The sequence below is a fragment of the Vigna unguiculata genome, chromosome 6, assembly GCF_004118075.2.
Source record: "Vigna unguiculata cultivar IT97K-499-35 chromosome 6, ASM411807v1, whole genome shotgun sequence".
Classification (NCBI taxonomy): Eukaryota; Viridiplantae; Streptophyta; class Magnoliopsida; order Fabales; family Fabaceae; genus Vigna; species Vigna unguiculata.
In genome coordinates this window covers 29,711,081-29,730,616 of record NC_040284.1, presented here as the reverse complement: position 1 = coordinate 29,730,616, position 19,536 = coordinate 29,711,081, and the positions used below count along the sequence as shown (strand labels likewise).

The 19,536-nt window shown below is 31.4% G+C and overlaps 2 protein-coding genes across 2 annotated transcripts; one reads left to right on the top strand and one right to left on the bottom strand.

Moving 5' to 3' along the window:
* Positions 1–1,408: 1,408 nt before the first annotated feature.
* On the bottom strand, positions 1,409–6,289 carry LOC114187779. Its single transcript, XM_028076146.1, has 3 exons — positions 6,068–6,289; positions 2,289–2,786; positions 1,409–2,192 (listed from the first exon to the last, which is right to left on the bottom strand). Exons 1-3 carry the CDS (start codon positions 6,156–6,158, stop codon positions 1,600–1,602), a joined length of 1,182 nt encoding a protein of 393 aa, XP_027931947.1. The 5' UTR covers positions 6,159–6,289; the 3' UTR covers positions 1,409–1,599.
* A 5,925-nt stretch (positions 6,290–12,214) lies between these two features.
* On the top strand, positions 12,215–14,411 carry LOC114188604 (sugar transport protein 1-like). The gene is made up of 4 exons (XM_028077175.1): positions 12,215–12,344; positions 12,415–12,719; positions 13,250–13,879; positions 13,968–14,411. The coding sequence occupies exons 1-4, from the start codon at positions 12,215–12,217 to the stop codon at positions 14,409–14,411; spliced, it is 1,509 nt and encodes a 502-aa protein (XP_027932976.1).
* The last annotated feature ends 5,125 nt before the right edge of the window (positions 14,412–19,536 follow it).

Sequence of the window (19,536 nt, the reverse complement as noted above, 5' to 3'; positions counted from 1 at the left end):
TAATAATTTGAATATTTTTTAAATAATCCTTCTTTGCATATATATATATATATATATATATATATATATAATTTATTTTTTAATTTTAAGAAATATAAACACTAAGCATTTGTGACTTTGCTAGTAGGTATAGATGTTTTCAAAGAAAATTAATAAATGGCTTTTAAAGTAAAAAAAATTTACGTATTTCTCGTTTCACCAAGAAGACTTAATGAGCATGTATTAGGGTATTGAGTTTTATTGGAACAAGCAAAAATTAAATTAGTATACTTTTTAAACATTACTATAAAAGTTAATAAATTTAGACAAAAATATGAATTTTTTGTTACACATTTTCATAGTATTTTTTTAATACAATTAATTAATAAAAATGGTTCTTGGTATAATTTTAAAAATAAATACCATGTAAATCAATCACATTTACACAATTATCATATAAATTAATATAAGAACATTTTTCATCAAAATTAGAACAAGTTCAAATAACATATGTACACAGACGAGTTTATTGTCATTCTTATTATATAATAAATAATTTGCATTATCAAGTTGAAAATCAAAATCTAATACAATAAATTAATAGATAAATAGTTTAATTCTATTATATTGAATTTAACTCAAATACTAAGATTACTTAAGTTTGATTTTGATTGATTTAGGTCAACATCCCACGACATTTTAAACATTTGTTTTCCATCTAGAGTGAGTTACATTTGAAATAATAAATCCATGCCTTTCATCATTTAAAACTTTTAACTAAAATTTAATCAAATAAAACAAGAAACATATGATAAAAAATAATTAAAAATATAAACGTAACACAAAGATAAAAGAGTATACGTGATTAGAAAATAATATATAGCAAGAAAAAAAATTATATTGATGTAGATTTTGTGAGAGATGAATTGTCACTTAAAAAAGACTTAAACAGTCTAATAGTTATCGTTGATCCCATAAAAAAAACTTTAAAGAATGAATAAATAAGGTGAGGAAGATTTAAACTAACTAGTCGTATCAAATATCTTAAAAAATAACGATGTTTATTAGTATTATTATTTTTTTCTTAAATCGTATCTTATTTAATACTAATAAAAATTTAATATTCAAATGAAATTTGAACCAATTGTTTTAAACTAAACTTGTCTTTTTATATTCATTTTATAAATTAAATAACTTGTTTTTTTTTTTCACTAATAAGTAGGCCTAACAAAGTTTTCCGATACCTTTTTTATTGACTGAAACGAATCTAAACAGACCTTACTAACCCATTTCACCATCTTGAACCAGCTCGAGAGATAAATCATAACTTTATATTATTATTTTTATTCACATGTCTATCTTTAGTCATACCCCAAAAAAACATTAGAAACAATATTTAAGAAAAAGTGTTGTCCAGCAAAGACACAGCTAATAAAAGCATGAGTGATACCCAAGAAGACATCTCTATTTTTTTTTTCTTGACATGAACTATATAAACTTAATCTCAGTTCACATACAATATTGTTACGATGGAGAATATGAGCGTTACCTACAATCTCAACCCAAAGTAACCAACTCTGCATGGTTGCAATAAATAAAGCCAGAGCAAAAGAAAACCTTTTACACAAGAACCAAAGCAAGACCCAAAATCGCAAGCCCAAGCCTGAATAAGGCAAACCCACGAAGCCCGTTGGAGTTAGAAAACCAGACCCTGACATCATCGACCACAGGCCCACACAGAGAACTCATGTCATCACTTCTGGTGTTGTAGTATATGCTGTAGAAGGCGATTCTTGTTCTCTCAGCCTTGGCAGTGAAATTGAGGTTAGCAGTTTGGAAGGTAGAGTTGGAATTGGGGGTGTAGTGAATGTTCTGAGCCTGGTCACCGGCAAAGGCCATGACAGCAAGAGGCTCTTTGCATTTGTCATTAGCATGTCCCAGTGAGAAGGTCAAGCTGTAGGGTTTGTCAGGTTTGGTCTCAACCATTTGGGAGATTATGCCTTCTTTTCCTGATAGCAACTCAACCGCTCTTCTGCCTTGTGGAACAGAGTAATGATCGGAATCAATGTAGCGGACGGCACGGTTGGATTCCACAATCCAACCTGGTAGAGAGGAGGTTTCTTCATCCAAATTTGTGGGAAGCAACACACCCAGTGAAGTATTGGTAAACATCCATGGCCCCTCTTCAAAGTCCCCATTGATCACTGCGTTTTCTGCAAATCTCAACACAACAACACAACAACACAACATTATAATCACGGGGTATGAAAAATTGGGGATCGATTTAAGATTTGTATATAGAATAACACCTTTGGGGGATTTGGGGGTGAAAAGCTTTTTGATGGCTATGTTGTCGATGATGGGGCCACAAGTGGGGTCATCCTCCATGCCGGGATTCTTAAACACCAACCTAAAAGTGTCTTCCTCCGCGTTGAAAGAAACGGCGTAAGGGTTCCAACCCTGGACGTTGTACAGTGTCTGGAGGTCTATGGTCTGCGATGCAGACGCAACCGACACGTTGATGGACTCCAACTGGGCGCACGTGCGAGCCGCACAAAAGGTGACCGAGTAAATCGAACCTTTCTCCACCGTTACCTCCTGGCTCATCTCAGCGTCATTGCCCAGCCTCACCGCGTGTCTACCCTGCGGTACGATGAGGATCATCCCACCCTGTTTTTGCCCCGACTCCACTAGCTCAACGGTGCCGTTTGTCTTCCAGTTAGGCACTTCGCTGGGCCCCTCCACTATCGCCTCGTTCGGAAACCCATTTGATGGGGTAGCCTCGAAATCTCCATTCGCCACTAGCCCTGCATGCATAATGCATCACACTTTATTTAATTTTTTTCTCTATCCCTTTCTCCTCTTCACTGCACCACTGTTTTCCATTTATAATTACATTCATTTCAAATACCACAATGCATTATCTTTTGTATCCACAGTTTCTATTAAAACACGTCTAAAACTATTTTTTCCCATCATGGGCCACGCTCTAATATGAACTCAATTGCTTTAAATTTATATTTCCTTTTTCGGTGATGAACATTTAAGTTTCTTTAAAATTTAAATGTTACATTACATCAAGCTGGTTCTGATACTTTTTTAATATAGTTCTGAAAAGAAGTTCCCTTAGATTCGACTCTTCTTTAGTTAAAATCATTTACTTGAGAGAAGTTATTAAAATTTACTATGGTTGGGTATTAAAAGAAACACTCCTTTTAATGATTTGTGCAATCTTTTTTCCCTTAAGCTAACGTTCAAGTTGAGTTAAGGTCAATATCATTCTTAATACCAATAAAAATAACATAAACCATAAACAAAGTAACGTTAAAAACTTAAAACATGGGACCCAACACAGATTAGACCTTAACACGATTACATTCCAATCTCAAATAATTCGAGGTTCCTCCAAAATCAATCCTAGCATCATTCGTTTTCCTTGACAACTTTATCAAAAGATTAAATAAAGTACGAAGTTTGCAATGTGAAAAATCTATCCCGTCCCTCCTCTTATTACTTTCTGAGACATACATGGCACAGTAGGAGACGAAAAGTAGCGATATCATTAAGTACGTTTAGGTGGTTAAAGTGAAAAAATATTTAAATAAAAAACATCCAAAAAATAGCATAAGCCATGGCCCATTAGTGTTTGAAGCAAGCAAAGCATCAAGCACAACATAAACACAATTTATTTTAAGGTGATAAAAAGTATGGGGCCACATATTGCTCTCAAGGCATTTTCAATAGGTAAGAGCCGGCACAATTATTGTCAAAGTGTATCCACAAGCACATGTTCCCACCCCATCCCACAGGTAATTCCAAGTTCCAACCAAACGCAATGCAATGAAATGCAAATTAAGATTTATGCTGAGGTAGAATGTAACAAGTATCTGCGTCGTTTTGCAGTGATTGCACCTTACCCATATCATACTTTCCAATTTATATCTGGTCCCGTCCCTGCATTTATGTTTTTCACAACAACAGCACCAACTCAAATACAAAAACACAATAGACTTTCACTATAATAAGAATTCCCTCATCGAAGAATGGACCTCAAGAATGTGAAAGCCCACATCGGAACAACAAAAGAAGGAGCAAACTTTCAAAAATGCCAACTTGCGAAGTAGCTTAGAAGCACACAATGACTCAAATAGTAACAAAAAAAGGGATCAGACTAAGCTACCACTCAAAAGGGCCTCAAAATGAGTATGACAACTAGCCATGGGGACGACGAGGATGTGAAAGCCAGCAAAAACGACAGAAAAACGATGTTGACATGGAACAAATCGATGTATGGTCCAATCGAAAATTTATATCATATAATCCTTACGATCATTTTCTTTACAAAAACATCAGTGACACTTAACAATGTGTCACATTTGGTATCCATCCATGGTTAAAGTCCTAGAGTTCGTAATTGAATCCACTTGTGGGTCCTAACGCATGCTGCCACTGACTAGGCTCCGCAAATCCTTTCACTCTGACCAAAGGTGAACGAAAAAAAGCACTTTTTTTTTTCTTACCGTGTCTTTTCTTATTTAACTGAGCATGGGAATGGTGGAGGATAGCGACCTACGCGACAATAATAGAAGTAAAAGTAATTTTGGGGTAGCGTCCTTTACGGAAAGGTCCTCGCACTTTGGTCAAGATTGGAGGAAAAAAACGTGTATTGGGTGGCGGGAACACTGTGTCAATTCGGTCATTTCGCATCCCTAGGCTAAAAGCTCTCTCCTTTCGGACCCATCTCCTTCTTTAGTCAATCTCTACTACACTGGTTATCATTTTCCTTCTCCTACTATATCAAACCACTACCTAGTTTCATCATATATTTTTAAGGTACCTTGTGGGTGCTTCCTTTTTTATTTACATTGCTAGTTTTCAGCCCCACATGCTACTATGCGTCCATAATTGCACGATGTGATGTTATACGGTGGATTTAGATATCTAAATGTCACAATACCAGCTTGTACCCCCTGCCCCAAAAAAGATCATAAGCAATCAAAGACTTTTTATTTGGTACTAGAGTCAGTTCTTCTAATTTAATAAGCTTAAATGTCACCTAATCTTTCACTTCATTACTATATTCATCAAATTCCTATCACCAATCATACAATGCTCTCGTAAAAAATATATATACAATGCTCTACTCTTTTTATGCAGTACTGACTTGCACAGCCACACTGATATGAGTATCATCAAAAACTGTTTATAGAGAAGCAACTAAAAAAACACATAGATAAAGGATTAAATCGTTTTTAGTTAAAGTTTCAAGTTTATATTGAAAAACACTCCTCTTTTCTAGTATCTGTAGTTTACAGATTATGGATTAGAAGCATACAACGCGTTAACTTTCAAATCACCCAATGCTATTTTCTTTTTCAATTTTTTGCCGTCAAAATTTTCTTTTGTTGCGTTCCATCATTGGGTATAACTTTAACTAACATTCCTGCTATCACGGACTGTAGAGAAAGATTAGTAGGGATATGACACAAAAGTAGAAGCTCCCTTCAGAAAATGAAAAGCGAAATTAAAATAAGAAGATTGGTCATAAAAGTAATGATAGCTAGTAAGAAAAAACAATTTATCAAAACAAAGAGGAAGGTGGGCCTTCTGTGTTGAAAATCATGACCGTGGTGACCTGAACATTAAGTTCACTTCACTTAGATGTAAAACACCTTAAAAGCAGTACAGCTATGTTAAGTTATTGAAGGTGCAAATATGTTAAACATAAGGGAATCTGTTCCTAAGTTTGAATCAATAGATTCACTCTCTTCTTTCTATAACTGGCACATCCTTAATGTTGAACTCCAGAAGTTAAAAATGGTAGCAGGATTACTGACGAAAACAACACCCAGAAATTGCCCCATCATCCCCACCCAGAAAGCATCAGACACAAATTACAAGCATTTCATCTTTGTACCACGCATTGGAAAGGTAACTAAAAACCCACAGAAACCATAGAGAAGTTTACACTAAAAGAAGAACATCTATACCAAACAACAATTGCAAAAGCAGCTAGCGAAATATCAGATCTCGGGTCATGAAAAAGAGGAAAACTTGAAAAGTAGCAGAAGTGAAAGAGAGACATTACCATCTTCTGCGAAGGTTGTGAGAGACAAGTGGGAAAGGGTTAGAAGTGTGAAGATGGAGACCCATTTCATTGTTGTGGAGCTCCGAGCCATGTATCTGCACGCCCAGAAATATTCTCTCTTTCTCTCTCTGATACGCGTAGGGTACTACTACTGTGTTTTTTTGAGGAGTGCAAGGCAAAGGCACACAGAGTAGAGGAGTGTGTGTCCTTTTTATACAAGATTCTCCACCGTGCCAAGCTCTCTCTTTTCCCTTTGGCTTAGGTGAAAACTAGTACTTTATTAAAATAAAGTTTGTTTCAGTAATTATTAGTACTATATTTGACAAAACTTTCTTCTCGTATGGATGCAGTGTGAACGTGAATTTGATTTTTTTTTCTTCTCCTCTAATTTTAGGGAACAGTGTTGTTAATATAACATCGATATATTTTATTTGATGTAGGGTACACATTGTGTTTTTACGGGTTTTGAGACCCCGGTCTCCCGGTGGGGCCCTTAATTTCCACCGCCGTATAACGCCACACGACAGTATTTATGTAAGTATATATCTGGTAGATACAGTGTTCATACTATCGTATATCCCGTGAGTTTATAATTATAATAATGACAAATATTCTAAACAATACGATTTTGTGTGAGAAAGAGTAAAATAAAAAATATATATATTTTGTCTGAATAAAAAGAAGAGAAATCACATAAAATAATGAGGGTTTTTTAATATATCATCTTTTTTTTTCTGCAGTTTTATACAATCATAGTATATTTCAAATTGATTACAAAAGGTCTCCATGTCTGCATGTCATGTTTGACTTGTGATCTTAAAAGCACTAACCAGGGAATCAGTACCGTTTGTTTCTAAAATTTTGTTTTTAGAAGTATAAAAGAAATGTAATTTCTTTCTACGATGATTAGTATTCAGCAACTATATTTTCGAATTTCTTTTTTTTTTTTGCTACACCAAAGTTTTATATAACAGAATTCCATATAAATACTTTTCTTAACAGAAAATATCAAATTTCTTTTAACAGAATTTCTTTTCGAATTTGTAAATAATTTTCTTAATTCTCCAATAATTAAAAAAAATATCAAATTTTTAATTATAAGAAGTTAATCCAAAGCTTGTAAGAATAGCTTTTGGGCTTCAAAAGTTTGGCGTTGGAGGCAGTATGGGCTATATTTGCGGCCTTATTTATTAGGGTCCATCACGAGAATCATCTGGAACACTTGATCTTGCTGTCCAACTGTAACTCAAAAATCAAGGTGATAACCATTATTCAGCTAATTAAGAAACCAATCTCTTTATCTAAAAAAATGTACTTTTTGAACATTTTTATTCTTCCTTATTTTGTAATGGTAAAATTTTATCACTAAAAAAATAATTATTATATCCTCTAATTTTAAATTTTAATTAATAACTTTTTATGTTTCATATATTTTTTCTATTCAAACATTTTATTATTGTATGTTTTTAATTTCCATTTGTCATTTTCTCTGAAAAAAGTGGTTCAATAAATTTTAGATTGATGAAATTGGAACAATAATCAAACATGCAAATAACAACTTAGCTTATAAAATTTATAATTCTCAAAAAAAAATATTTTTTATCATTTTATTTTATTTTTTAAGATATTTATCAAAGGAAATATCTGTTTTGTTAAATACAATTTTAATATATAAAATCACAAAAAATAACAATGACCAAACAATATTTTTCAAAGTATATGGACCAAACAATGACCAAGTTTTAACTAGGGACTATTTTCAATTTTAGGTCAAATTTAACACACAAAAAACATATTTTTTTCCTAAATTTTATCATCTAAAATTAAAATTTCTTTTATAATCGTTTTTTGAAAGCTTTTAAATCTTTATCTTTTACATTATGATTAATGGTAGTAGTAATAAAAAATATATTATTATTAATTCTTGGATAAATAATTTTGTGATTTTACATTTTTTATATTACATTATATTATATATATATATATATATGAATAAAATAAAATAAAAAATTTCTATAACATATCTCTTTTATTTATCATATTTTCACAATTCTTAGAAATTCTCAACACTCATAATATTTTGTATTATGGTTATATGACCTCTAATATTACATATTGTGTTGTGACTCTTAAAATTTTATAAATTTGTATCTCAATTAAGTCCGCATAAACTCTCACGATTTAAATACATACTTAAATAAATGTGGATCGTACTTCATACAAATATTGAAACGTTTAATCTCAAGCCACAATTGATTTAGAAATTAATTTATTAATAATTAATAATTCTATACATTTGTTTTTACATTGTCCAATAAAAGAAATATTTAAAAAATGAAATAAAATAAATTAATTTCAAATTTAAAAGAGGCTAGAATTTCTTATTACCGTCAAAAATTTTAATTTATAATACTCTATATTTGATGATGAAATTTATTAATTGTATTCAATAAAGAATAAAAAACTAAATTATTAAAATTATGACTTTGAAGATAATCCGTTAGAATAATAAAGGAGAAAAACGGGTGTCGCAACCGGAATCGCGACGGGACGACGAACCAAAACAGAAAATAGGTTTAAAAAAGATTTGGAGTCGCCACCATAGTTATTCTGGAAAACTATGGAAAACCATAAAAATAAAATAAGCCTACGAAAAAACAGATTTTTGGATCCGGGAGTCGGTTACGTGTAGGGAAGGTGTTAGCACCCTACAACGCCCGCCCGAAGGCGGTACCTTTAATTAAAAATGCAAAGTTGATGTGGTTTTCAAAATATTGATTTTCCCCAAAAATAATGAGACAAAAATAATACTAAAAACAAACAAAAATATTTTTTAAGTTTTTGGGCCCGACAAGGATTGACCTTGGTCCTACGTATTCTCATTAAAAATGAGAAATCAGGTTACGTAGTTCTTTAAAAGCTTGTTTGTTTGCAAATGTTGATGTTTTTATGTTTTGAAATTTTATATTTTTTTGGCATTTTCGAATTATTTGAAAATAGGTGTCACACGACGCGAGCGGTCGGACAGACACTAGAAGGGAAAGAAAATTATTTTTTGTATGTTTAGAAAAAAAAAAAAAGCGTCACGCGGTGCGAGCGACCGGACAGACACATCGGAGTGAAAGAGAACATTTTATTTTTTATTTTTTTGATTTTTCATTATTATATATTTTTTTGCAATTTTGATAATTTTCAAATATATTTGTTTTTGTTTTTTTTTTATAATAATAAAATAAATAAAAGGATGAAAATATTTAAGAAGAAATAAAAGTGGAAAATAAAATGTGGGGTACATGAGTGATTAGTGAGGGTGCACAAAGTAAATACAACAACAAACCCAACAATAGGCAAAGATATGGGTGCATGAATATCACACGTGGGAGGTGTATGAAGTAAGAGGTGGGGTGCGTGCAGTAAATAAAGGGGTGTGCTAGGCAAACACAAGATGGAGGTGCAGAGATTAAAAACGGGGGTACACGAAGGAGTTCCTAAAGTAAAGAGGGTGTGAAAAACAATTAACACAATCCAAATAGGGGGTGCAGAACGTAATCAACATTCTAGCCCAAAACGAAATAATGGTTGGTGCAAGGTGAAACTATGGGGGTGCAAGGCGTAAAAACAAAAAAAGTCAGATGTGGCAAGTGAAACCAATTCACCTAAACCCTAGCTGCTGAAAAAAAACAAGAGGCAAGCCCCTTCCCTCTCTCCCTATCAACGTCCGCACGGGTCATTGCCCACCGACACACCACCTTCACCGTCGCATCACCACGCCACCGCACCATCATGCGACCGGCTTGCCGGCGGCCCCGTTGACGTCGGAGACGTCGCCCTCGTTCTCGGCGGCTCAACGATTTGTTCTCGCGCATGCATCGACTCCAACCCCGAAAGATCGTCACCTCGTCATCTCGCCACCACCGGCCACAGCCGTCGCGGGCGACACCGGTGTCCACCACGGTCGTTGGCGACGAGAGCCTATGCGACCTTCACTCTCCTTCCCCTCATGCGCAACTCGAACTGCTTCTGCGCGAACCCCAGGGCCACTGCCATTGGTGCTTGTACTCCGTTCAAAGCTCTGACTCGCCACCGGCCTCGCCGCCGGCGATGGTTTCTACTTCTTTGTTCATCTATGCGCTATGATTAGACGCGGCTGATTGGGGAAAATGAGACTTGAGTGCTTGGCACTGGAATGGGGTTCCGGTTTATTGGTGACCGTGTGGGAGGGGTTGGTTTGTGGTGTGAAAGAGATGATTGAAGGTGAGGTGAGGGATAATGGATTCTGTTTTGTATTCTTGGGCAGGGGAATGGTGTGATGTTGAAGTGGTGAAGACGTGAATGGGGGATTTGTATGGGTATTTTCTTGAGTCTCTGTTTCGTGTTTTTGTGCAGATGGATGATTAAGATGAAGGGAGCGTGACAGTGATGGAGGAAGCAATACGAGGGTGGTTTTTGGAGGATTATTAGTGAAGAAGATGAAGGATGGAATGTGTGCGAGTTGTGTGAGGATGGAAGGGTGAAGAAGATGAAGGATGGAATGTGTGCGAGTTGTGTGAGGATGGAAGGGTGTGGCGGCAGTGAGAGAGGTTGGTGATGGAAGAGTGTCATGGTGTTTCATTTTCAACCGTTAAAGCAACAACAGTTCCCACATACAAGCATATTCATATTTGAATCATGAACCAATAACAATGAAATACAGCCATCCCCACATGCAACTAATCATCATGCTCACACATAAATATTAAAGGTACAATGCTTACTTCTCAGAAGCTCCTGCTGGTGGTGCTCCTGCTGGTGGTGGTCTTGGGTCTGCTCGTTCAAGTCTGTTGCCCCCTTGTCTGAGCTGTTTCCACTCTTTTTTTTCTCTTCACCTTCACCTTGTTCTCTTTTTGTGCTCTCACCGTGCGTGCTCTTCGGATGCTTGGAAGTTGTGTGTGTAGGTGGAGGAGAGTAGACTTTGGGTTGTTGTTTTTTCGGTTTTTGCAGGTGAATCATGATGGTGGCTATTGTTCCCTGTGAGTAAGTGTTGGGCCTCTCGGAAAAGATAAAGGAAAACGTGTTATAGGAGAGAAAGATTTCTTCATTGTTGGCGGTTGCGTGTTGATCATTGAGGAAATCCACAAGAACGACAACTTTTTGATTAAAAGAGAGGATATGTATGAAGATTAATGCATGGAACCGAGGGTTAATGCATGAAATCTACGTGGAGAAGCGACAATGTAAAGAGAGTTGCAGCGGGTAGGTTGTGCTGGTGCAGAGAAAAAAGGAAGCCTTTTTTGCATGTCTAGAAAATAAGTTGAGAGAGAAAACATGGGACCCGTGGCAATGTGGCAACGTGTGATTGGAAGAATCTTAGAGTGCAAAGAGAATAAAGGTGGGTGTAAAAAATAAGATGATATGAACATGATAGAAACTTGTTACACTTTTAACAGAATGAAAACAAGGTAAAAAATAAAGAAAAAGAATGCTGCAGGTACATAAAAAAGAAATTAAGTTGTTACGAAAATGAAAATGGATATGCATAAAAAAATGGAAAACGACTAAATAAAAAGGAACAAGATAAAAAGCTAATATGAAATAAAAGTGCAGTAAAACATATTAAACTCAAAGAACATAAAATAAAACAACAAAATAAAAACGAAACTAAATAAAAAGAAAGAATAAAATAAAATAAAAAGGGTTAAAATGGATATAAAAATAATATAAGATAATAACAATAATAACATTAATAAAATAAAATAAAGTGAAATAAAAGCCATAAAATAAAAACAAAACGAACAAAATAAAAACAAGATGAAAATAAAGTAGAAATATATATTTATGCTCAATTAAATATTCATTTTTTGTATTAATTTTTTTACTTTCTTCCTAATTATTATTTAGGTCAATATTTATTTTTTTTATTTTTTACTCGAACGAAATTGGGTGTTGACAACTGGGATTAGACAATATAATCAGGGAAGATAATAAGGGGAGAAAAGATATTAAAATGCAAGCAGTTAAAAAAAAGAAGATATTGATAGATATATAGATATACATGAATAAAAATCCAAAAGAATATAGGCTATAAATTAACGTCTGCACTTCTTGGAGTGATATTGTTTGCACTCTCTCCGCATCCATTAATTCATATTTTGGTGAAAGTTTTTGAGAATGGCAGGAACTTTTTTATATGGATCTTCCGTAAAAAGCTATCCAGGAAAATTTACAAACTCGGTTTTCTGGACTTATTTTGTGACTATCTTATGGGGATTACTATTTGGTTATAATTTGGGTGTATCAGGTATGCTAACATACCTATCTATCTTTTTATGAATTGTTGTTTTATTCATTACTCACATCAACATGTACAGGTGGCGTAAGTTCTATGGATTCTTTTTTGAAGAATTTCTTCCCAGAAGTGTATCAACAGGAGAAGAACATAAAGCCCTGGGATGATCAAACATTGACATTGTTCACATCATCTTTATATTTGGCTGTTCTGGTTGCATCAGTGTTTGCATCCACTGTCATTCGACTTATCGGGAGACGCACTACCATGATCTGTGCCGGTGTACTCATTCTTGGAGGTGCTGAATTAAATGATTTTGCACTAAATGTTCGGATGTTAATCGTCGGCCGCATTTTAATTGGTTTAGGAATTGGATGTGCCAATAAGGTAATATACCTATATATTTTTATTAACTTTTATTCACTTTTTTATAAATTATAATTAATGACATATTATGAATATTTAAAACTTCTTTAATTTTAAAATTAATAAACTTAATACAAAAAATTAAGTGTTGAGGTGATTTTTATAATTTACGTTACATACCTTTATAAAAACCATTTTAATTGTAACTATATTACATTTATTGTATAATCAATGATAACAATACATGTGTTTATATACCGAATTCTTATATTTTCTTTAAGAAAATATTACTTAGATAACATGTCAGTGTTTTCTTTCTCAAAACATTATCTTTTTTAATTTAGCTGATTATTTGATTTTTTTTTTAATTTAGTATATTATTTTATGTATTTGTAGACTTATTATGAACCGCGATTACATATTTTTAAAATTGACAAATTTAGTAGGTAAATTATGTGTTAATTTTTAATTAAAAGAAAAATATTTTAATTGTCATTATATTAGATATTACTTATGTCATGTATCATGATGTTACTTTTTTTTTTTTTTAGTCTTTGTCAATATATATATCGGAGGTTGATCCATATAAACACATAGGAGTTCTTAATATGATGTTCAAATTTACAATTACGGTTGGCATCTTTGTTGCAAATGTCATCAACTATAATTATGTCGAGGAGGAGAACGGGGAAGGATGGCGTTATAGCTTACGCTTTCCAACAATTCTTGCTCTTATTATCATCTGCAGTGCAAGTTCGCTTCCAAGATTACCAAGTTTTTTCATAGAACATGGTCTTGATGGAAAGGCTAAAAGTAAACTTATTGAGATTCGAGGAATTACAGATGTGAATGAGGAGTTTGAGGATCTTGTGGCAGCAAGTGAATGCTCCAAAGCAGTGAAACATCCTTGGATCTCTTTATTAAAGAGACGGTACAGACCCCAACTCACATTTGCCATAGCCATTCCCTTCTTCCAACAACTTACTGGCATGAATGTGATTGTATTTTATGCTCCTATCCTGTTCAAGACCATTGGTTTTGGAGTCAATGCTTCTTTCATGTCTACCATGATCACTGGAGGTTGCCACGCAATTACCACTCTTGTTTCCATATTCACGGTTGATAAATTTGATAGACGAACTCTTTTCTTAGTAGGAGGAATACAAATGTTTATTGGCCAGGTAACATCTTTTCTTAACACTCTTTTGGTGTTATTTTGGTAGTATAATGTGATTAATTTGTTTGTTGTTTTGATTTGGCTTCCCGTAGATATTCGTAGCAATTGCATGCAAATTTGGACTTGATGGAAACCCAGAAATGTTGCCAAAGTATGCTACTGTGACCGTGTGGGGCATATGTGTGTACATGACAGGATTTGCATGGTCTTGGAGTCCTTTAGGATGGTTGGTTCCAAGTGAGATTTTTTCACTTGAAGTGCGTTCAGCTGCACAAAGTATTAATATCTCTATGAACATGATATTGACCTTTGCCATTACGCAAATTTTCACCATCATGCTTTGTCACATAAAGTTTGGATTGTTCATCTTCTTTGCATGCTTTGTCATTGTGATGAACATATTCATTTACAGTCTTCTACCAGAGACTAAGGGAGTTTCCATAGAAGAAATGTATGTTGTGTGGCAGAGTCATTCTTATTGGAAGAAGTTTGTTGAACCAGATGCTGAAGTTAATACTACTAATGATGAGTGTTAGGAAACTATTCTTATATTTTACTTTTTTTTATATATAATATGAACTATTTTTAGTAATCCAGTGAGAAATATGTATTTTTTTTCTTGGTTCTAATTTTTCAACCTTACCATGCATGCATGAACCTTTTAGTTGTTCGTTTGAATTGTTAATCTTTTTATATACTATTTTTTTTATAGTATTATCTTTTATTTTGCTGAAAATTAGAAACATATTTAGATAAAAGTATATATATATATATATATATATATATATATATATATATATATATATATATATATATATATATATATTGTCTTAGATATTTTTTTAATATATTCTATATATTTAACATCTCAAAAAAATTTATTCATTAATTAATGTCATTCTTTACATCAATGACAAGTAAATCAACAAAATACCATAAATGACTAGAAAGATTATATGATGCACTACATTAATTTTAAGAAATCAATGTAAAAAAAATAATACTTATTTATAGTTAATAATTATTATTATAAAAATATACACAAAAATTAAGTTTTAACTTTCTTATATTATATAATTATAAAATTAAATATTATATTCATAATCAAATATAATTATAACACTTAATATGATAATACAATTAAGCTTATATATACTTATATATACATGTTAAACTAATTTGTTATAATTTATACATTAAATTACATAACTTAAATATTAAAATTTTATTATTTTTTATATTCCACTTAAATAATTAAATTTTTTATACTTAAATGGAGTGATTTGGTGTATAAATTTTTTTCAATTTCTAAATACCTTCTAGTATATAGATAATAACATATAATTTTTATATATAATTTTTTTACCATAAATCTACAAACAGAAAAACTAAAGCATTTCATTTAATATAATATTTAACTAAAAAATTTAATTCAAATTTTTAATCATATATGTCAATTTTAAAATTTAAACCAAGTCATATTCAAATGTTATTTTTGAATTTTAATCATTCAGAAAACGAATAATAATATTACACTTTATTGTTTTCATTTAAAAGGGTAGTATAAAATAATATTATTTTTTAAAACTATTTTGTTATCAAAAATACCTATGATTAATTATTTAAATATTTAAATATTATTTATTATTATTATGTACGAGATCTAATGAACAATATATCTATATTTTATTTTAATATATATATATATATATATATATATATATATATATATATATATATATATATATATATATATAATTTTAATATAATAATATTCCAAAGTTTAATGGTAAATTTTAAACATGGGAATATTATTTAATATTGATATTATTAATATAAATAATAGAATTATAATCAGTATAATCTAATATTATTATATTTTTTAAATATTATATATATATATATATATATAATTACACAATTATTACACTTAACTATAATTATATAAATAAATTATTTATTTAAAAATAATAATTATTATAATATTTTTCTTAAACTTAAGTTCAAAGAAAACAGAAAAAATTGACCCGTGCAATAATACGTTAGCAAACACATTTTTTATTTAATATTGGTTTACCAAACAATAAGTGCAATAATATATTGGGAAACATATTTTTTATTTAATATTGGTTTAATAAACAATAATATTTTATATATTCTATATATTTAACATCTTAAAAAAATTTATTCATTTATATAAAATTTTGATAATCTTAAAATATTTGGTTAAAATTAGAAATTTAAATGAAAACTTTGGATTAGATCAAAATAAAAAAAATAAAAAAAGTTCATAAATTTATAATTTAAATAATTTAGGTTGAAAGTGAAATTTTGAATTTTCGAATTTTTATTGTATCTAAAGAAAAGTTTAACGATCAATTGCATGTTGCATGCAATATTACAATCTTGTAATCCAATTTTTTATTCGAATCGAGTGTCTGTGAATAAAAGGCAAAAAAAAAATATTAGGTACGCTATCTTTTCCCGCTTCACCTGCAAAAGAAAAAAAAGGCTACGGAGCGTGGTGGCAGGGTAGTGAAATGATATACAGTGTGAGACAAATGCAGAGGAGGAGTAATGCACAGTGGAACAAAAAATGAAGAGAGCACAGAAACATCCGTAATAATTTGTCGTTTTATATCGTTCACTCGTTATTTATATGAGCATCATTCTGATACAATGCAATCACTAACACTAAAACGAGATATGGATGTCATACCAGTTGAAGCAGTGCAGCCAACTGTGATTGATGAAGAAGTGCAACGAGAAGCCGTGATTAATGTGGAAAATGAAGAAGGGCAGTCAGAAATAACTGAAGGCCAACCCGAAATGCAGTCAGTGATCCATGTGGAAAATGAAGAAGCACATCCACCCCGTGATCACTACGTAAGAAGAGAATTCTTTAGAAATCTAATTACTAGTTTTATGTTTATAGTTTCTCTGTATCTAACAGATAGTGAAATTAAAATTATAAGAAAATGAGCTATTGTTAATCTAATTTGCGGTACCTTTTGATTCCCTTAAATGAATACATTATTTATAAACTTGAGGGTGGGGGTATGAGAGAGATGCAAAACTGGAAAGACTACTGAAAACAATAGCAGGATCAATATTTGGATTTCTTGCGGGAGGGTAATAGTCATTTTTTCCTGCAGTTTTTTTCTAGAAATTGGTGCAAGAGTGACCATTCTGTTTTTGGCCAGTGGTGTGATTTTCCTGATGCTGGAAAATTATGAACATAGTTTTATTAAGTTGAGAGGTGGAATACATACTGCGATAGTTGTTATATGCTGTGAAATAACTATGGGTTTAACATTTCTTTGCATGGATGAAATCCAGGATATGTTTAACGATTCTTCTAATAATACTCGTTCTTAGTTTGTAATAGGTTTTGGATTTATGTAATGGGTAGTTTTAATATTTGTAAAAACACTTATGTAATGGGTAGATAATTTTAATTTGACGCTTATGTAATACTCATGTAATGGGTAATTTTAATATTTGATTATGTAATGAAATAATTTTAATATTTGCAAAGTAACGATTATATTTTTTGTCATATGATAATAGGATCACGCCCCAACAAGATTTTATTTTATGTCAAATCTAAACAAGCACCAAAACTGATATCCAACTTAACATGGAAAAAATAAACACATGCTATGACCTTGGCTATTTTTTATACACATTTTTTTCCTTTTTAGCTTAATGGAAAAATTACACATACTATTACTATATAGTTATAATTTTATAAAAATTAATAAAACTATATTACATTTTTTTTTCTAGTTTCAAAAAATATTTTAATTACTACTTGTAGGGTACTACTACTCTGTTTTTTTGAGGAGTGCAAGGCAAAGGCACACAGAGTAGAGGAGTGTGTGTCCTTTTTGTACAAGATTCTCAACCGTGCCAAGCTCTCTCTTTTCCCTTTGGCTTAGGTGAAAACTAGTACTTTATTAAAATAAAGTTTATTTCAGTAATTATTAGTACTATATTTGACAAAACTTTCTTCTCATATTGATGCAGTGTGAACGTGAATTTGATTTTTTTTTTCTTCTCCTCTAATTTTAGGGAACAGTGTTGTTAATATAACATCGATATATATATATATATATATATATATATATATATATATATATATATATATATATATATATATATATATATATATATATATATATATATATATATATATATATATATATATATATATATATATATATATATATATATATATATATATATATATATATATATATGTTTCGGGTGTAGGGACCAAGCACCTACAATCAACACTTAAATTACCTTTTTTCTCCTCTTGTCTGACGTCCTCCTTAACGAGCTTATATAGTTCTTTCTCTTGTCGCTCGGTCGTCCAGTCAAGCTCTTCTCGGATCCGTCCACAGTTAACATCCAGTTCCTGCATTTCCCTCCGTAGCTCGGCTCTCCTCCCGTTCGGCTGGTCGGACGATCGGGGTACCTGTCTAAAAGGCTCCGATGCTTAAGTCAGTTTAAGACCGATCGGTAGGTAGCAGTAAATGCTGTAATAAAATGCGAGTTGAAGGTGCTTACCAACTTACCTTGGGCTTCTATTTATAGTTTTTGGTTTGGGCCTGTGATTAGGGTTTCTTAATCATGGCCCAATTGCGTTTTAAACCTGATTATTGATCCAGGTTTTGGTGTGGCCGCCCGACCGATGGGTCGTGCGTCTTGTCGGTTGTCTTCATAAATGAGGGTCCGCCTGACCGATGGTCCTTGGTCCGCCAGACCGATGGTCCGCCGGTAGACCATACTGTACAATATATATATATATATATATATATATATATATATATATATATATATATATATATATATATATATATAGTCTGGATAAAAAGAAGAGAGATCACATAAAATAATATGAGGATTTTTCAATATATCATTAGTTTTTTTTTCTGCAGTTTTATTCAATCATAGTATATTTCAAATTGATTGCAAAAAGTCTCACTGTCTGCATGTTATGTTTGACTTGTGATCTTAAAAGCACTAACCAGGGAAACAGTACCGTTTGTTTCTAAAATTTTGCTTTTAAATGTATGAAATAAATGTAATTTCTACTATGATTAGTATTCAGGAACTATATTTTCGAATTTCTTATTATTTTGCCGCAACACCAAAAGTTTTATATAAAGAAGTCCATAATAAAAATAATTTGTAAATACTTTTCTTTAATTCTCCGATAATTAAAAAATATCAAATTACAACTTTCCAATTACAAAAAGATATAATTAAAATTACAGAAAAAATATAAAAGAAAATATAAATTAAATTTTTATTTTAATTAAATTAAATTTAATAAAATATATTTTTAATTTTAATTTTAATTAAATTTAAATTAACAAAATATAAATTAATTTTAATTTTTAGCGAATAACAAATATTCACATATTATTAAAATATTTTCTATTCACTACTTTTAAATTTTAAATAATAAATCCTCGTAACTACTAATTATTCAAAATAAATTTTATCCGTAAATATTTGAAAAAAGAAATTGTCATTTACGGTGATTATTGCTGCTAATAATAATCTATTTCTTTAATATAATATTTTTTTTAATAAGACTACCTCACCTCCCCTTGTCTCTATTCTCAAACTTCGTTTTCATGTATGTAC

What these genes read in the sequence shown, in the direction of transcription:
- LOC114187779 (XM_028076146.1), bottom strand. Translation starts at nt 6,158, where the DNA reads ATGGCTCGGAGCTCCACAACAATGAAATGGGTCTCCATCTTCACACTT. An exon ending in CACAACCTTCGCAGAAGATG is followed by an intron (nt 2,787 to 6,067) that starts GTAATGTCTCTC and finishes TTATGCATGCAG; the next exon opens with GGCTAGTGGCGAATGGAGAT. An exon ending in CACCCCCAAATCCCCCAAAG is followed by an intron (nt 2,193 to 2,288) that starts GTGTTATTCTAT and finishes TGAGATTTGCAG; the next exon opens with AAAACGCAGTGATCAATGGG.
- LOC114188604 (XM_028077175.1), top strand. Translation starts at nt 12,215, where the DNA reads ATGGCAGGAACTTTTTTATATGGATCTTCCGTAAAAAGCTATCCAGGA. An exon ending in TTATAATTTGGGTGTATCAG is followed by an intron (nt 12,345 to 12,414) that starts GTATGCTAACAT and finishes CAACATGTACAG; the next exon opens with GTGGCGTAAGTTCTATGGAT. An exon ending in TACAAATGTTTATTGGCCAG is followed by an intron (nt 13,880 to 13,967) that starts GTAACATCTTTT and finishes GGCTTCCCGTAG; the next exon opens with ATATTCGTAGCAATTGCATG.